The sequence below is a fragment of the Euprymna scolopes genome, chromosome 46 (genome assembly GCF_053919585.1).
Source record: "Euprymna scolopes isolate OS-2025 chromosome 46, ASM5391958v1, whole genome shotgun sequence".
Lineage (NCBI taxonomy): Eukaryota > Metazoa > Mollusca > Cephalopoda > Sepiida > Sepiolidae > Euprymna > Euprymna scolopes.
The window spans coordinates 215,297,156-215,314,655 of NC_136527.1; the positions used below are offsets into that span (position 1 = coordinate 215,297,156).

At 33.9% G+C, this 17,500-nt stretch overlaps 2 protein-coding genes across 2 annotated transcripts in view; one reads left to right on the forward strand and one right to left on the reverse strand.

Annotated features, from left to right (window-relative positions):
• The window catches only part of LOC145270359 (uncharacterized), a 121,295-nt gene that overhangs the window by 60,342 nt on the left and 43,453 nt on the right, over positions 1-17,500 (reverse strand). Inside the window, exon 2 of the mRNA XM_080126009.1 lies at positions 14,858-15,020. Within this exon, the coding sequence (XP_079982135.1) occupies positions 14,858-15,020 (163 nt within the window). The remainder of the gene's footprint in view (positions 1-14,857; positions 15,021-17,500) is intronic.
• Positions 1-17,500, forward strand: part of LOC145271059 (transmembrane protein 128-like) — a 34,055-nt gene that overhangs the window by 8,705 nt on the left and 7,850 nt on the right. Inside the window, exons 2-3 of the mRNA XM_080126605.1 lie at positions 9,045-9,231; positions 14,834-15,001. Of these exons, the coding sequence (XP_079982731.1) occupies positions 9,045-9,231; positions 14,834-15,001 (355 nt within the window). The remainder of the gene's footprint in view (positions 1-9,044; positions 9,232-14,833; positions 15,002-17,500) is intronic.

The following is a 17,500-nucleotide window of genomic DNA, read 5'->3' on the forward strand; positions in this document are numbered from 1 at the left end:
GAAAAAAAAACTCAAAAAAGCAAGCGACCAACCTTTTTTTGGGCCTTATATAATAAAGAAAAAATGTGTAAATTAAAAAATTTGGAAGATAAACAAATGAATTATGTTTTTTTTAATAATGTTATTTCAGCACGGTATCTTCTCTGCATAAGTACCATCTTTTGGTGATTAAATTGTTAGGTGAAAGTATAGAATAGTAACAAAACGTCCTCCCCATGTTAAGAATGGCTTTCTAAATAACGTTATTATTCTATTATTGATCCGTGTTGTAATAATAACGTTAATATTTAAAAAGCCATTCTTAACATGGGGTGGGGAGGGTGCTGGAAATACAATTTAAAAAACAGCGCGGACAAAAATAAACTGTACTTTACCAATCAATCTTATATCGAAAAAGAAAAACTCAAAAAGCAAGCGACCAACTTTTTTTTTTTTTTTTTGGCCTTATATAATAAAGAAAAAATGTGTAACTTAAAAAATTTGGAAGATAAACAAATGAATTGTTTTTTTTTGTTTTTTTTTTACTTATTGAGTTAACAGAAAATGAAATCTTTTGTCAATTCGTGGCTGTGAGATGAATCGAACCGGAAGTTCAGTTTTATCAACAGAACAGATTCGCAGTAACGGTTAAAAAAATATATTTATTTATTTAATATTTTAATTTTAATAATTCGCGAGGTAAATTTATTTTAATACATAAAACATACCTTGACTCTAAAAATGGGTTGTCTGAAAATTTCAATAAATTGTTAACGTAGAAATATGGTTTTATTCGTTTAGAACGAACCAACATTTACATTTTTATATAGATATAGATATATATAAGATGGTGGGATCCTTCTACCGCTCGAGAAGATATCTCACTACTGATGCAATTCTCTATCTATATAAAAGCCAAGTACGTCCAAGGATGGAATACTGTTGCCATATCTGGGCAGGAACTGCTAAAAACAGCCTATCCTGCCTTGACAGAGTACAAAATAGACTTCGTGGCTTAGTGGGGGATGCACACACACATACATTTTTTTGTTTTACATATGTCACTGCACATTCATGAGTATGTTTCAGCCAGCCAGTTAACTAGAGACCTCTTCAGGTGATGCTGTTTAAACCAAAGTAGAATCTGCAATTTTAATACAAAATAATTGTTTAGTGTTTTTATGTAAGGTAAAATGTTTAATCGGCTGGAAAAACAGAAATGGTTTCAGACTGTTGAATACGTTAAGTTTGGGAAATTAAGTTGAAAACTAAAAACTATACAATACAGTGTCAAAAACCCACCGAATATGTTACCATGACATAGGCTGACATAATCGGTGGGTTTGTGACAGTATTTTGTAATGTATAATGTTTAATCAGTTCAAAATCATGCAGTGTTTATCGGTATATTTGAAAAATGCAAATGGTGGCAGACTGTATCGAGAACGCGGGAACTTTTGGGAAAATGAGTTTAAACTAAAAAAACTATACAAAATACTGTTAGGAACTCACTCAATATATGTTACTGTGATGTAGGCTGACATATAATCAGTGGTTTTAAATTTTGATCAATACAGGTAACGACTTTTAAGAGTTTTCTCAACAGAACAGATTCGCAGTAACGGTTAAAAAAATATATTTATTTTATTTAATATTTTAATTTTAATAATTCGCGAGGTAAATTTATTTTAATAACATAAAAACATACCTTGACTCTAAAAATGGGTTGTCTGAAAATTTCAAATAAATTGGTAACGTAAAAATATGGTTTTATTCGTTTAGAACGAGCCAACAATTACATTTTTATATATATATATATATATATATATATATATATAGATATTATACACACACGCACATACATTTTAACTAGTTAACTAGAGACCTCTTCAGGTGATGCTATTTAAACCAAAGTAGAATCTGCAATGAAAATTGGAACAAAAAAAAAAGTGACGACTAAAAGGGAGATAATTTTGGATGGCACCATAGCTGATCTCTTTCGATCTCTCTCTCTCTCTCGATATATATAAAATAAAAATTACAATTAAATTTACCAAAATGATCCAAGATGGTAAAACTAAAGTATATTATAAATATTAAAGAATTAATATTTATAAAGTAATCTCAACCAGATGTAAAAGCTCGATAAAACCAAATAGTAGATAGAGCTTATAATAAGAGCAAATAGTTAATAAAACATGTTAAAAAAACACTTTGAAAAATGAGTTAAAAACATAAATATCCAATGACGGTAAAATCCAATAAGAAAACTTACTTGTTCTTTTATATATATATATACATATATATATATATATATATATAATTTTATTTGTTTATGTTTTTGCGATAAGTTTTGAATAAATTCAATTTATAAGAAAGTGGATTTTTAACTAAATGCGAGTTGGGAATAATTTTCCTTTTGACCAATTTGGTGCCCCCAAATGGGGAGCAGCATTAGGTGTGTCAGAAACTGACCTTAGGAATGCGTGAAAAAATATTGAATAATTCGACCTACTGTCTTTCCAAACTTATAACTCCTCGAAAAATGTAATTCAAGCCCTAATTTTTTTTTCAATTAAAGGAGCAAGGACCAAGGTTTCATTTAAAAAAAAAAAAAAAATTGGTTTTTAATAAAAATGGTTTTAAACTTCGGACTTTACAGGTAAATTTCTAAAAAAAAAAAAACACTACTTTTTTTGTTTTAAATTTGAATATATTGATCTTTTATATTCAATTTGTGATATATAAAACTTTGGTAAGTAAATTAATTATCCACTTTTTAATAGACACTTGAAAATGGGGGAGGCGTGAATTTAAAAAAAAACGTTTGTCTAAAATATATTCGGTTTATTGTAAAGAGCATAAAAGTTCACATTGACCCTGAAAATATCGTAAAAATAGAATCAATAGAAAAATTTTGATAGTTTTAAAGTTTAAAAATTGAAAAATATTGAGTTCGTAAAATTCATTATTGTTTTTTTAAAAAATAAAAAAAAATATTTCTATTAGTTTTAAAACAACTGTAATAGTTTATTTTGGAAGTATAATCCATAAAGGAAATAAACAACCCACTTTTAAAAGAGAAATTACGAGTTTTTTATATTTTATTCGCAGTTTCGTGTTAGGGGTGTCAAAAATTCCTACAAAAATTCTGATACACTTAGAGCAGTATATATAAAGTTTTTAAAATATATTTTAAATATTTTAAAAACTATATATATACTTATATATATACTAGCCCGGGTGTTTGGAGGTGTATGCCGAGCAAAAAAAAAAAAAAAGTCAAGTATTTAAAATTTGACCCATATTATGACCCCTTAACTTTTATTGTTTTGGGCTCAAATCAAGTTAGGTTAGATCCATGTCCAAGGAACCTATATCTAAAATTTCAAGTGTTTAGACCCAAAATTGTTGGAGTTTGGTAGAGTTCTCAAAGGTCAAATTGTTGAACTTTGACCCCTTAATAACCAAATTTCTGGCTGAAAACCGATTACATAGATTTTCCCAAATCTCAGTACTCTGTATATCAAATTTCGAGTCTGTAGACTAAAAATTGACAGTTATTGCGTAGGGAAATGTACACAGACACACACACACACACACACACATAGACGCTTTCACTTTATAGATATATGGACATATATATATATATATATATATATATATACTTGCAAAAGTACCCGTCGTTGACCTGGGTTCAAAAACAGCCTACAGAAAATGGACTCTGATTTATGAAAATATGATAGGTTATGAAAACGAAGGGTTGTAAAGAGATAGCTTCGAATTTGGGGGTATCAAAACCAAAGCAAAATATGATGAAAGTAAAAATAAAATAGATAAACCCCATAATTTATTATACCATACCTGTTCACACTGAAACACTTATCACAATATTCTGTGGATCTATATTAAAAAACCTTGTTAAACTTTGTGACATATTTTCATTGTATGGAGGTCAGGCGCGAACGAACACCTCATAATTTTATTATACCATATTTCTTCAAACTGAAACATAATTATCAAAGTATACTTACGCAGATAGATATGAAAAGTCTTTATTAAAGTTTGTGCCTATTTCCATTCTATGGAGGCCAGGCGCGAACGCAGACCTCACAATTTTATTATACTATCCCTATTTAAGTTAAAACATACTTATCAAAGTATTCTTATGTACATCTATATCAAAAACACTTGTAAACGTTTTTTTTTTAATTTTAAAATTTATTTCCATACTTTGTGGACCAGGCGCGTACGCAGACCCCACAATTTTTATGAACCACCGTTCTGCCAGATCAAACATACCCATTCCTGTGTCTCGATACATCTATCATTATATGTAATCAGTTTTTTATAATAGTCAACCACATAGGAGCCTATTCGTGATGAGACACACACACACATTCAGCTTTATATTATAAATATAGTGGCCCACTTAAAAGTAGCCCATAAAATAGAGTAACATTGAATTAAATAATATATATACAAAAAAAATTTAAAAAAACTCTAATTAGGCCCCCCCCCCGTTTCTTAGTGTTTTATCCGAATGAAATGAAACTTTGGTCATAACTAGTTTATTATATTCAAAACATCATATCAACGCTACAAACTCTTTCTCACAGAAGAGATGTCGCAAGTTTGTCTCTGCTTTATCGTTATTTTCATGGCAGGTGCTCGGCTGAGCTCCATTCTGTGGTCCCCCTTCGCCAAACTTTCACAAGAAACACCCGTCTGGCAGAAATACTATCACTAAAATTTCCCCCACTCTTTATCTGTGCCTAAACCTAAACGTAGATTCCATGAACAAATTGTCTTCCGTTTTCCTGCTTTCCAGCTGACTACAATATGGTTGTCTTCAAGTCCAACATAAACAAGTTTCTGATGAACAATTCCATATAAGTTCAATTTCTACTGTACATTCTTTAAAAATTTTTTTTTTTTTTACAGAAGTGTTACCACTTATCATGGCCGATAGGCCACTTTTACCTAAATTGCCATTTTTACCTAAATTCAAACTACTTATGTGGTAAATAGTTAAAAAAGATTAAAAAAAATGTTTTTTTTTTGTTGTTTTTTTTACTTAGACGTCACCACTTATCAAGGCTGATAGGCCACTCAAGGATAAGGGTTAAAGAGTGTAGAGTAGTCAAAAGGACAATATAGTAATCGATAGTAATGGAAGTTCGGTAAATTTGTTAACTTAAGTGGAACGGCTCATCAGAGACTTTTTTTTTTTTACACAGGTATCACCACATTATCAAGGCCAAGAGGCCACTACTCAAGGATAAGGGTTAAAGAGTGTACAGTAGAAATTGGACAATATAGTAATCATTAGTAATGAAAATTCGGTACATTTGATAACTTAAATGGAACGGATACATAGGCGTCACCACTTATCAAGGATAAGGGTTAAAGAGTGTACAGTAGTCAAAAGGACAATATAGTAATCGATAGTAATGGAAGTTCGGTAAATTTGTTAACTTAAGTGGAATGGCTCATCAGAAACTTGTTTACGTTAGACTTGAAGACAACCATATTATAGACAGCTGGAAAGCAGGAAAACGGAAGACAATTCCACAGGCGTGCAGTTCTAAGAAAGAAGCTTTGTTCATGGAATCTATGTTCAGGTTTAGGCACAGATAAAGAGTGGGAGGAATTATTGATAGCGTTTTCAGCTAAACGAGTGTTTCTTGTGAAAGTTTGGTGAGGGGGACCATAGATTGAAGCTCAGTCGAACACTTTCCATGAAAATAACGATAAAGCAGAGACAAACTCGCAACATCTCTTCTGTGAGATAGAGGTTGCCGCGAAGAGAAAAGGACATCTCCCACCAGGCCACGATTCTTATCCTCGAGTGGCCTTTTGGGCCCTGATGAGTGGTGCCACCTATTAAAAAAAAAAAAACTATCGCTATGGCAACCTTTTGTTTAACCTCGATTGCACCAAACTGTATGACGTCATAAAGTCACTTCATGATAAGAGGGAGATCATAGATTGGAGCTCCGACGGTACAATAAGGCTCGCAATGTCTAATGGAAGTTCAATCAATCAATAAGGGTTTTATCACTCAGTAAGGAACCCCTCCATGGGCTTTAGCCATCAAACTTTGTCCCGAGCTATTCGCTGCCATTTGGGACCCATGTGTTGTATAAGGTCCTCCCTCCATCTCGTTCTTGGTTTTCCCTTTTGGTAAGATTTATTTGTTATACATATATATATTTTTTTTTTTTTTTTTTTTTTGACAACTTCTTCGAATCGCTTATCAAGGCCCGAAGGCCACTCGGGGATAAGGGTTATTGCGTGTACAGTAATCAATGAGATAGTATTGTAGTTATCATTAGTATTGGTTTTTTTTTTTTTTTTTTTTTTTTTTTTTTACACAGGCATCACCACATTATCAAGGCGAAGAGGCCACTCAAGGATAAGGGTTAAAGAGTGTAGAGTAGTCAAAAGGACAATATAGTAATCGATAGTAATGGAAGTTCGGTAAATTTCTTAACTTAAGTGGAACGGCTCATCAGAAACTTGTTCACGTTGGACTTGAAGACAACCATATTATAGACAGCTGGAATGCAGGAAAACGGAAGACAATTTCACAGGCGTGCAGTTCTAAGAAAGAAACTTTGTTAATGGAATCTACGTTTAAGTTTAGGGTTAGATAAAGAGTGGGGGGAATTATTGATAGTGTTTTCAGCTAGTCTAGTGTTTCTTGTGAAAATTTGGCGAGGGGGGGGGAACCATAGATTGAAGCTCAGTCGAACACTTTCCATGAAAATAACGATACAGTTAGTTGGTGACGTTATAAAATTAATTATTACAAATATTACGAATTACAAACTCCGGCAAAAAAAAAAATAAAATAAAATAAATAAAAAATAAAAATAAAATAATAAATAAAATAAATAAAAAATAAAATAAATAAAATAAAATAAATAAAAAAAAAAATTTTTTAAATAAATAAATAAAAATAAATAAATATTTGATAGTGTCTTACTTAAGGGGGCGGTTTGTCAGGAATTTGTTTATGTTGGACTTGAAGACGTCCAAGTTGTAGTCAGGTGGGGAAACAGGCAAGCGGCAGAGAGTTCCACTGGCGTGCAGTTTTAAGAAAGAAGCTTTGTTCATGGAATCTACGTTTGGATTTAGGCACAGATAAGGAGTGGGGAAAATTAAATAAAAATTAAGTACATTAAAAATATATAAAAACACGCATGAGTATAGTGGAAATATTGAAGCAGTGGTTTTTTTAGTTTTTCGAAAAACTAACAAACCAGTTTCTTTTTTTTTTTTTTTACATGGGGGTCACCACTTATCAAGGCCCGAAGGCCATTCAGGGATAAGGGTTATTGCGTGTACAGTAATCAATGAGATAGTATTGTAGTAATCATTAGTATTGGGGATTTGATAGAGTGTCTTACTTAAGGGGGTGGTTTGTCAGGAATTTGTTTACGTTGGACTTGAAGATGTGCAAATTGTAGTTAGGTGGGAAACAGGCAAGCGGCAGAGAGTTCCACTGGCGTGCAGTTCTAAGAAAGAAGCTTTGTTCATGAAATCTACGTTTGGATTTAGGCAGTAGTTTCAGCCAGACGGGTGTTTCTCGTGAAAGATTAGAGAGGGGGGACGAGGGATTGGAGCTCAGACGAGCACCTGCCATGGAAATTGTCCTGATGTCTAGTTATGTGCCCTGCCCATCTGTGTTTGGATGTCTTGATGTTGATAACTTTTGTGTGTTGGCGGATCCAGATGTTTGTCTTTCTGTCTTGTAGAGTGATGCCTAACATTATCCTCTTTATTTTAAAATAAATAAAATATGCAAATGCTGAATTTCTTAACTGTATCTTCAGTAATTACTGCCTTCCATAGTCGTTGTTTCACCGTGTTCCGGCCAACCAATCCTCTGGCCTGCTTTGGATAGGATTGAAACTGCTATCTTCAGACAATGCTCACCTGAAATCGTAGGCTAAAGCGACAACGAGGATGAGGATAACAGTTGGCAAATAAATAAATCTCATCTCAAATAATAAAAAACTAGTGGGACCTGTGGAAATTCCACAGGGGACTCCTTCATATGTAATATATAAGAGCCAGATACGTACAAGGATGGAATACTGTTGCCACATATGAGCTTCAGTCTATGGTCCCCCCTCGCCAAACTTTCACAAGAAACACTCATCTAGCTGAAAACACTATCGATAATTCCCCCCACTCTTTATCTGTGTCTAAACCTAAACGTAGATTCCATGAACAAAGCTTCTTTCTTAGAACTGCACGCCTGTGGAATTGTCTTCCGTTTTCCCGCTTTCCGGCTGACTACAATATGGTTGTGTTCAAGTCTAACATAAATAAGTTCTTGATGAGCGTTTCTATATAAGTTATCAAATTTACCAAATTTTCATTACTAATGATTACTATATTGTCCAATTTCTACTGTACACTCTTTAACCCTTATCCTTGAGTGGCCTCTTGGCCTTGATAATGTGGTGATGCCTATGTAAAAAAAAAAAAAGATAAAAAAAAAAATCAGATGTCCTTTTCTCTTCCCTGCAACCTCTTTCTCATGTTATTTTCATGGAAAGTGCTCGACTGAACTTCAATCTATGGTCCTCCCCTAGCCAAACTTTCACAAGAAACTAAAATCACCATCAATAATTCCCCCCCCTACTCTTTATCGTCTTTTTTTCAAAATAGACTGGTGTCATCAACAAATATACCCATCTCGGAGACAATTTTATCAGGTAAGTTATTTATGAACCTGTGTTTTTCTCAAATAATAAAAAAAATGATCTTGCATTATTGTAAACAAAAAGAAGCCAAAACTGGATGATGTAGTTGCCATAGTACTTCCAGAAAATAAAAACCGACTTGCATCATAGGACAAGGTCATCCAATTCCAGTTCATTTGCCCCCTCCCCTTCTTATTGTACACACATATATATACACACACACACATACATATATATATACACACACACACATACACACACACACACACATATACACACACACATATATACATATATATATATATATATACACACATATATACATTTATGTCATTTATTTTTCAGATTCGCAGCCTGATGAACAATTGTCTGAAGAAACAAAGACCCTCCTGAATTCGCGATACGAAGAAGAATTGAAGCCAAAATCATCGCCATACACAGTACGGAATGTCATTTGGCTTCTTGCCGCCATGGCCGTGTTTTACTATTCTGATTTCTATCTCGCCTTACAGTATGACCCTCGCATTAACAGGTTAGTGAGAAACGAACATCACTTGCAAAATTTCATACCTCTATTTGTAGGGGTTTATGTTACATCAAATTTTTTTTTTGTTTAGCTTCAATATTATTAATGTGCCCTTTCCTGGGAATTGAACTCATTTTTCACCTCTGATTTTGACCTTAATAGGATTAAAAATCAAATTTTATTTTGTTTAGCTTCAATATTATTTATGTGCCCTTTCCTGTGAATTGAACTCATTTTTCCCCTCTGATTTTGACCTTAATAGGATTAAAAATCAAATTTTATTTTGTTTAGCTTCAATATTATTTATGTGCCCTTTCCTGTGAATTGAACTCATTTTTCCCCTCTGATTTTGACCTTAATAGGATTAAAAATCAAATTTATTTTTTTTTTTTTTACACAGTGATCACCACTTATCAAGGCCCGGAAGCCACTCAGGGATAAGGGTTATTGCAAGTACATTACGTTAGTGAGGAGATTTGCTGAAATGTTTACTTAAGGGGACGGTTCATTAGGAATTTGTTAACATTGGACTTGAAGACAACCAAGTTGTAGTCCGGAGGGAAGCAGGCAGACGGAACAGAGTTCCACAGGCGTGCAGTTCTAAGAAAGAAGCTTTGTTCATGGAATCTGCGTTTTGATTTAGGCACAGATATAGAGTGGGGGAAATTTTTCACAGTGAATTCAGCTAGACGGGTGTTTTTTGTGAAAGATTGGCGAGGGGGGACCAGAGATTGGAGTTCAGACGAGCATCTGCCATGGAAATAACGATAAAACAAGGACAGGCTCGCAACGTCTCTTCTGTGGGAGAGAGGTTGCAGGGTAGAGAAAAGGGCATCCCCCACTAAGCCACGAAGTCTATTTTGTACTCTGTCAAGGCAGGATAGGCTATCCTTAGCAGCTCCCGCCCAGATATGGCAACAGTACTCCATCCTTTATTTTGTTTAGCTTCAATTAGTCCTAGCGCGAAAGCGCAGGACACAAAATGTTTTAAATAATAATAATAATAGAATAACGATAACAAAGTCTTTCGCTAGCAAGGACTACTATTGAGCGTAACCAGCTATACAGTCCTTTTGAACTTTTCATCTCTATTTTTCTCGTTATGTACTGAATATTTTTTATGAAACCTATATGAAATATGTTCTCTACTAAATTGTAAAGATTTTCTATTCTGAAAGAAGTTTTAAAAAAATTAATCTAAAAAAGTTATTTTAAAGTTTTTGTTAAAAAAAATTCAGATTTTCTTATTATTCAGACATGTATGACAAAGAGAGAGTTGCAAAAATGAGTTGTGGAGTGAGGAGAATTACAAACTGAAACAGAGAGAATATTCAGACCTGTAATAATACAAAGAGGGGGTTGAAAAAATGAGTTGTGGTGCAAGGAGAAATACAATCTGAAATAGAGAGTAGGAGAGTTTTTATAAATGCATACAAAATCACATTCATCTGTTTTTAAATCCAAATTAATTAAATAAAATATAATCTTAAAAAGATAGGATACAAGTTAGAAAAGCATTTTATCCAAGGCATTGTTTGAGATGAAAATGGAATAAACAAAACAAAGTGAGCAAAAAGGGTATTTATGACTGACCCCAGCGTAATATAAACACCCACAACTTCCCCATGTTAAGAACGGCTTTCGAGGTTCTTGGCTTTTATTCCGAAAGCTCTTCTTAACATGGGGAGATTGGAGGGTGTTTATACTACGCTGGGGTCGGTCGTAAAAAATACTCAATTTCTATTCAAATGTTGTCAGGAATGACTCAAGGAAATTAGCCGATCTGCTAAAAAAAAATATTTAAAAAAGTCTTTTTTTTTTTTTTTTTTTTTTTTTTTCAGTTATGTATTTATTTATTTTTTTCTTTCTACACTGTCACCCCCCCCCGGTCGTTTGAAGGTGTGTGCGTGTAAGGGGGGGGGGTAAAGTAAAGAATAAGCGAGGTAATAACCCTGTTTAAAAAAAAAAAATGGTGAACTTTTTTTGGCAAAACCAAATAAAAAAAAAAATTTTTTCAATTAAAAAAAAAAACGGTGAACAAACGTAAAAGTTCTTTAAGAAAGAAATCAGAAAAACAAAAAGCAAAAATCAGGGGAAAAAAAAAATTAACGTGTTCGGAAAAACAAAAAAAAAAAAAATGGCATAAATAACCCTTCGATTCGGTCAAGTCCATGGTGCGTTTCACCCAGTAGAAAGCATAGAACGAAAAGGAACATTAAAATTCCATTCCAGTTTTTTTAAGCAACTACGGGTGTTAACTTTTTGACTGTCCCTTGTGAACGATCCCGCAACGGTGTAAACGGGTGGCGGGGGAAGGAGGAATTTATTAGAAAAGATTTTACTACCTCCATTGATTTTAACCGATTTTGGCAGTTAACTCTCAGACGAAAAAATATAGACATCTACGATTATCCAGGAAGTGGAGAGGTAATATGCCTATAACACACCTCAGATATTGTGCTGCAGTTTGTGCATATTACATTTGCATGAAATGTCTTGATTTTTAATCCTATTAAGGTCAAAATCAGAGAGGAAAAATGAGTTCAATTCAGAGGAAATAATAATACAAGTTAAAAAAGCATTTCATCCAAGGCATGAAAATTGTTAAACAAAAAGTGTTTTACTATAGGCTTTAAAAATAGAGGTACAAGATTCAATTTGAAATTTATTTATCTTCAAAGTGCACTTTTATAAATTTTACAAAGTAAGGTATGCAAATTTAATACCTTACTTTGAAAAATGTATAAAAGTGCACTTTGAAGATAAATAAATTTCAAATTGAATCTTGTACCTTTATTTTTAAAGCCTATTATAGTAAAAACATTTTGTTTAACAATTTTCATGCCTTGGATGAAATGCTTTTCTAACTTGTATCATATCTTTTTGAGATTATATTTTATTTAATTTATTAATTTGGATTTAAAAAAAAATGAATGTGGTTTTGCATGTATTTAGAAAAACTCTCCGCCTCTCTATTTCAGATTGTATTTCTCCTCACACCACATCTCATTTTTGCAACCCCCTCTTTGTATTATTACAGGTCTGAATATTCTTTCTGTTTCAGTTTGTATTTCTCCTCACTTAACAAAAACTTTAAAATAACTAATAAATATATATATATATATGAAAAAAAAAATTACAATAAGTTTACCAAGGTAATCAAAATGGTAAGCTTAAAATATATTATAAATATTAAAGAGTTAATATTTACAAGTAATCTCAACCAGATGTAAAAGCTCAATAAAACCGAAAAGGAAATAGAGCTTATAATATGAACAAATGATTAATAAAACATGTTAAAAGACATAATTTTAAAAAAGGAAGCACAAGATAAGTGGATAGTCCGTAAAAAAAAGAGTTAAAAACATATTTAGTCACAGATCTTACTTGGTAAAAAAAAATTCTATTCCCTCACCCCTTTTTTTTTTTTTTAACCCAGTAAGATGTGTGACTTACTTGTAGTTTCATTAAATACTTTTATATGCAAAATCCGATCCTGCATTTTGCTAATTCCTGCCCTCTGATGAGAAGGAGAGTATTTCTTCGAAACTCCGCGGATTAAGAACTATCCACTTATCTTGTGCTTCCTTTTTTAAAATTAAATATGTTTTAACTCTTTTTCAAGATGTTTTTTGACATGTTTTATTCATCATTTGTTCACACACGCACACATATATATATATATATATATATATATATATATATATATAAAGCATGGTGATCTGGTGAGGACCCAGATACCAACCTGGAAATTCCTACAACTTTGTGCAATACATACAACCCCTAGCGTTCCCAAGTGGTCACCCATCTGGTACTGGCCAGGGTCAATGCTGCTTAACATTCTGATCCCCATCTGGCATCAATTGAAATGAATGGCTCTCGTCTTCATGAGGCCTCAAGTTTTGACAAGCTTCTGGGCTTGACAATTACTCCTGATCTTAAATGGAACACGTACATCAAATCTGTTGCCAGGGCCGCAGGAAAAATGGTGGGATCTTTCTATCGATCCAGTAGATATCTCACTGCTGATGCAATTCTCTATCTATATAAGAGCCAGGTACGTCCAAGGATGGGATACTGTTGCCACATCTGGGCAGGAGCTGCTAGAAAGGACTTGTCCTGCCTTGATAGAGTTCAAAATAGACTTTGTAGCCTCGTAGGAGATGTCCTTTTCTCTTCCTTGCAACCTCTATCTCAGAAGAGATGTTGCGAGTTTGTCTCTGATGTATCGTTATTTTCATGGAAAGTGTTCGACTGAGCTTCAGTCTATGGTCCCCCCTCGCCAAACTTTCACAAGAAACACTCGTCTAGCTGAAAACACTATCAATAATTCCCCCCACTCTTTATCTGTGCCTAAACCTAAACGTAGATTCCATGAACAAAGCTTCTTTCTTAGAACTGCACGCCTGTGGAATTGTCTTCCGTTTTCCTGCTTTCCGGCTGACTACAATATGGTTGTCTTCAAGTCTAACATAAATAAGTTCTTGATGAGCCGTTCCATATAAGTTATCAAATTTACCGAATTTTCATTACTAATGATTACTATATTGTCCAATTTCTACTGTACACTCTTTAACCCTTATCCTTGAGTGGCCTCTTGGCCTTGATAATGTGGTGATGCCTGTGTGAAAAAAAAAAAAACCTTCCGTCTGCTGTATATCTTTTTTTTTTTTTTCAATTTTCACCCCAAACAAGGCACAGTGCCACTTTGAAGTAGGGGGCTACTATTAGGGAATTAATTAGCGGGGTCATTATGAAGGGAGAAGAGTAGAAAGATGTTTGTTAACATTACACTTGAACTTCTGCATATCATTGCAGTTGGGAAAGCAGAATCCCGGAAGGGAGTTCCAAAGACCCGCAGTTCTAGGGAAGAAACTATTGGAGTAAAAGGCTTTCTTGCACCTAGGGATCTCTACTGTAAAGGGATGAGACTTAGTAGCTTGTCGGGTTTGTCGGGGGTAGTTACGTCGGGGAGGTACAAGTGTTTGCAGTTCGTCAGAGCATTCACCATTAAAGTATTTGTAGAACAGGCAGAGGGATGCAACATCTCGTCGATGGGACAGAGGCTGAAGCCTAGATGACAGTTCAGGACCTATCAGGTTGGCGACTCTCTTTTGAACCCTGTCCAGGAGCGAGAGACAAGCAGTAGATGCACCAGCCCAGATGTGACAACAGTACTTCAGACATGGGCGAATGGTGGCCTTATAGAGGTATAGGATACTGTCAGGCGTAAGTAGTTTTCTAGCACGGTAGAGGGAGCTAACCTTCCTTGCAGCAGCCTTGGCAATGCTCTCAATGTATCTATTCCAGTTCATATTCCCTGTAAACGTTAGGCCGAGAAGTTTAAAAGAAGTACTTTCAGGCAATGTGTTCTTGGCCATTGCTATTGGTGGTAGAGAAGGTTTCTTGTAGTTATTGAAGGAAACAAGCTTAGTCTTAGCAGCATTGAATGTGACCAACCATTTTTGTCCCCATTCCACTACGGATTGGAGGTCGTCCTCTAGTGTTTCTGCCATTTCCTTGGATATGTGTTCATTTTTTTCCCCTCATATCTGTTATATCTGTTTTTAAATTCATTTTTCTGCATTTTTTTTGTTTTCTCATCTAGAACCTGGTTGAACCTTGGTCTGACGCTGATTGCGGTCAACATCGGAATCGCACTCTTCCTCATCCTGTACATAAGCTGCTTCAAAAAGATTAACTCCAATGAATGGGAACGGCACTATCCAGCTGCCATCCCTGTCGCCACGGGGGCATTCATCATAGGAGCTTTCTGGTAAGTTTGTCATTTGAACCTTTAAAAATTTAATTACAATGAAAATATCAGATGTTTCTTTTTTTTTAAAAAAAAAATAAATAAATAAAAAGCTTAAAATCCTATTAACTCTTTATAATTTTGTAATTCTGTACTTTCACCTAACAAAGAATTAAAAGTGTCTTTATTTTCAGACTCCCCCCTCCTCCATAATTCCTATAAATATATTATTGTAAGTAAGACTTGTACTTGCAATAACCCTTATCCCTGAGTGGCTTCCGGGCCTTGATAAGTGGTGACCACTGTGTAAAAAAAACAAAAACAAACAAAACAAAAAAACAAAAGACACTTTATCAAATCTCAACACTACCGTACTGTACACACAATAACCCTTATCCCCGAGTGGCTTCCGGGCCTTGATAAGTGGTGACTACCTTGTAAAAAAAAAAAAAAAACATTCGTAACAGAATTATTCTACCTAACTCCTCCGCCAATTTTGGGTCTAAAGACTTGAAATTTTAGATGTAGGTAACTTGGACATTTGTATTTTGATTTGAGATCAAAATAATAAATGTTAAGAGGTCAAAATTGGGGTCAAATTTAAAAAATTTTTTTTTAAATTTGACCCCTGCGGTTTCTATGAAATTACTCAGAAATTATTTACATGTAGGGCAAGTTAGGAACAGTATATAGAGACCGTTAAGTAGTTGGCATTGGTTTCCACCTCTGCGTCAAGGCTTCCGGGTTCAATCCCTCCTCCCGATCAAAACTATTTTATTTTCTTTTACACCTTTAAACACAACGTTTTTTTTTTTTGTTTTTTTTTTTTAAACTTCGCTTATTCTTTAGTTTACCCCCTCCCCCATACACAGGTTTATTTATGCCAATTTTTTTTTTCCGTTTTTTTTTTTTGTTTTGTTTTTTTTTTTTTTTTTTTTTTTTTTACATCGTTTTTTTTATAATATTTAAGCAGGATTATTAACACACACCTAAAACACCCGGGCAACGCCGGGTACCCCACCCCGCTAGTGTGTGTATATATATATATATATAGAAATTATTCACATGTAGGGCAAGTTATGAACAGTATATAGGGCCCGAGCAAAGCCGGACTGAACTGCTAGTATATATATATATTTCAATTACATGATTACATTTTCAATAATCACGTGATTAAATTAAATTTATCCATTTATAATTTACTTATATTGTAAACACATTATGAAGTATGTCCCTTGTATTTTCAATCTTCAAGGTGTTCCCATCTGCTATATCTGGGCAGGAGCTGCTAAAAACAGCCTATCCTGCCTTGACAGAGTACAAAATAGACTTCGTGGCTCAGTGGGGGATGCCCTTTTCTCTACCCTGCAACCTCTCTCCCACAGAAGAGACGTTGCGAGCCTATCCTTTTTTTATCGTTATTTCCATGGCAGGTGCTCGTCTGAACTCGAATCTCTGGTCCCTCCTTGCCAATCTTTCCCGAAAAACACCCGTCTAGCTGAATCCACTGTGAAAAACTTCCCCCATTTTTGATTTAGGCACGGATAAAGAGTGGGGAAAATTATTGACAGTAGTTTCAGCCAGACGGGTGTTTAAAAAAAAAACATACACAAAAACTGCACACACACACACACACACACACACACATTTTCGCTTTTATATATAGACTAGCGGGGGGGGGGGGTGTTTGTAGGTGTGTGTGTATTTTGGCGTAAACGAAAAGAAAAAATCGTTGATTGTTTAAAAATGTAATGTTGCAACCAAAGGGACATCACTCCCAAAAGAGTTACCTGCCCCTTAAATGAGAATGTATTATGTTCTATTTTTCCTCCTCCCCTCACACTATTTTGATGGCATTGACAACATTTCAAACAGTAGTCAAAATAATTGAAATAATTTACATATAAAAAATTTCAAATCTAAACATTTCACTTAAACTAATTTTTTTACATAAACTGAATATTTCACATAAACTGAATATTTTATATAAACAACTCAAATAAGAGGAAAGAATTATACAAAACAGTGGAGTCAGTCAAATGGAAAAAAAAGATTTAAACGAAGAAAAAAATTATATTTTTGAATAATTTCCGATGAAGTTTGATAATTTATTTTTTACAGACTTTTGTTATCATGTGCATAGGGTTTGTTTCGGCCGAATAATCCTCTAGCCTTTTGCAGGTGATTAAGCGCGACCGGATATGAATTATGAATTTTGTAACTGTATCCACAGTAATTCCTGCTTTCCATAGTTGATTTTTTACCATGTTTCGGCCTACTACTCCTCTGGCCTTCTAAGGAATCTTACTGGGGAGGATTGACTTGTCTGGTGCACAAGTCATTTCAAACTATGCAACTCTACAAATGAATTAGGTGAATTAACAACAAAAATTGAAAGTCACACTGAAATTATAGAACTTGGAATTTATAATCTTTAAAATTTAATTTTTGTGATCTTTTCTGGTCTTCCATTTTCAGAAAAAAATCTGCAAAAAATGATTACGCAAAATATAAATTCTT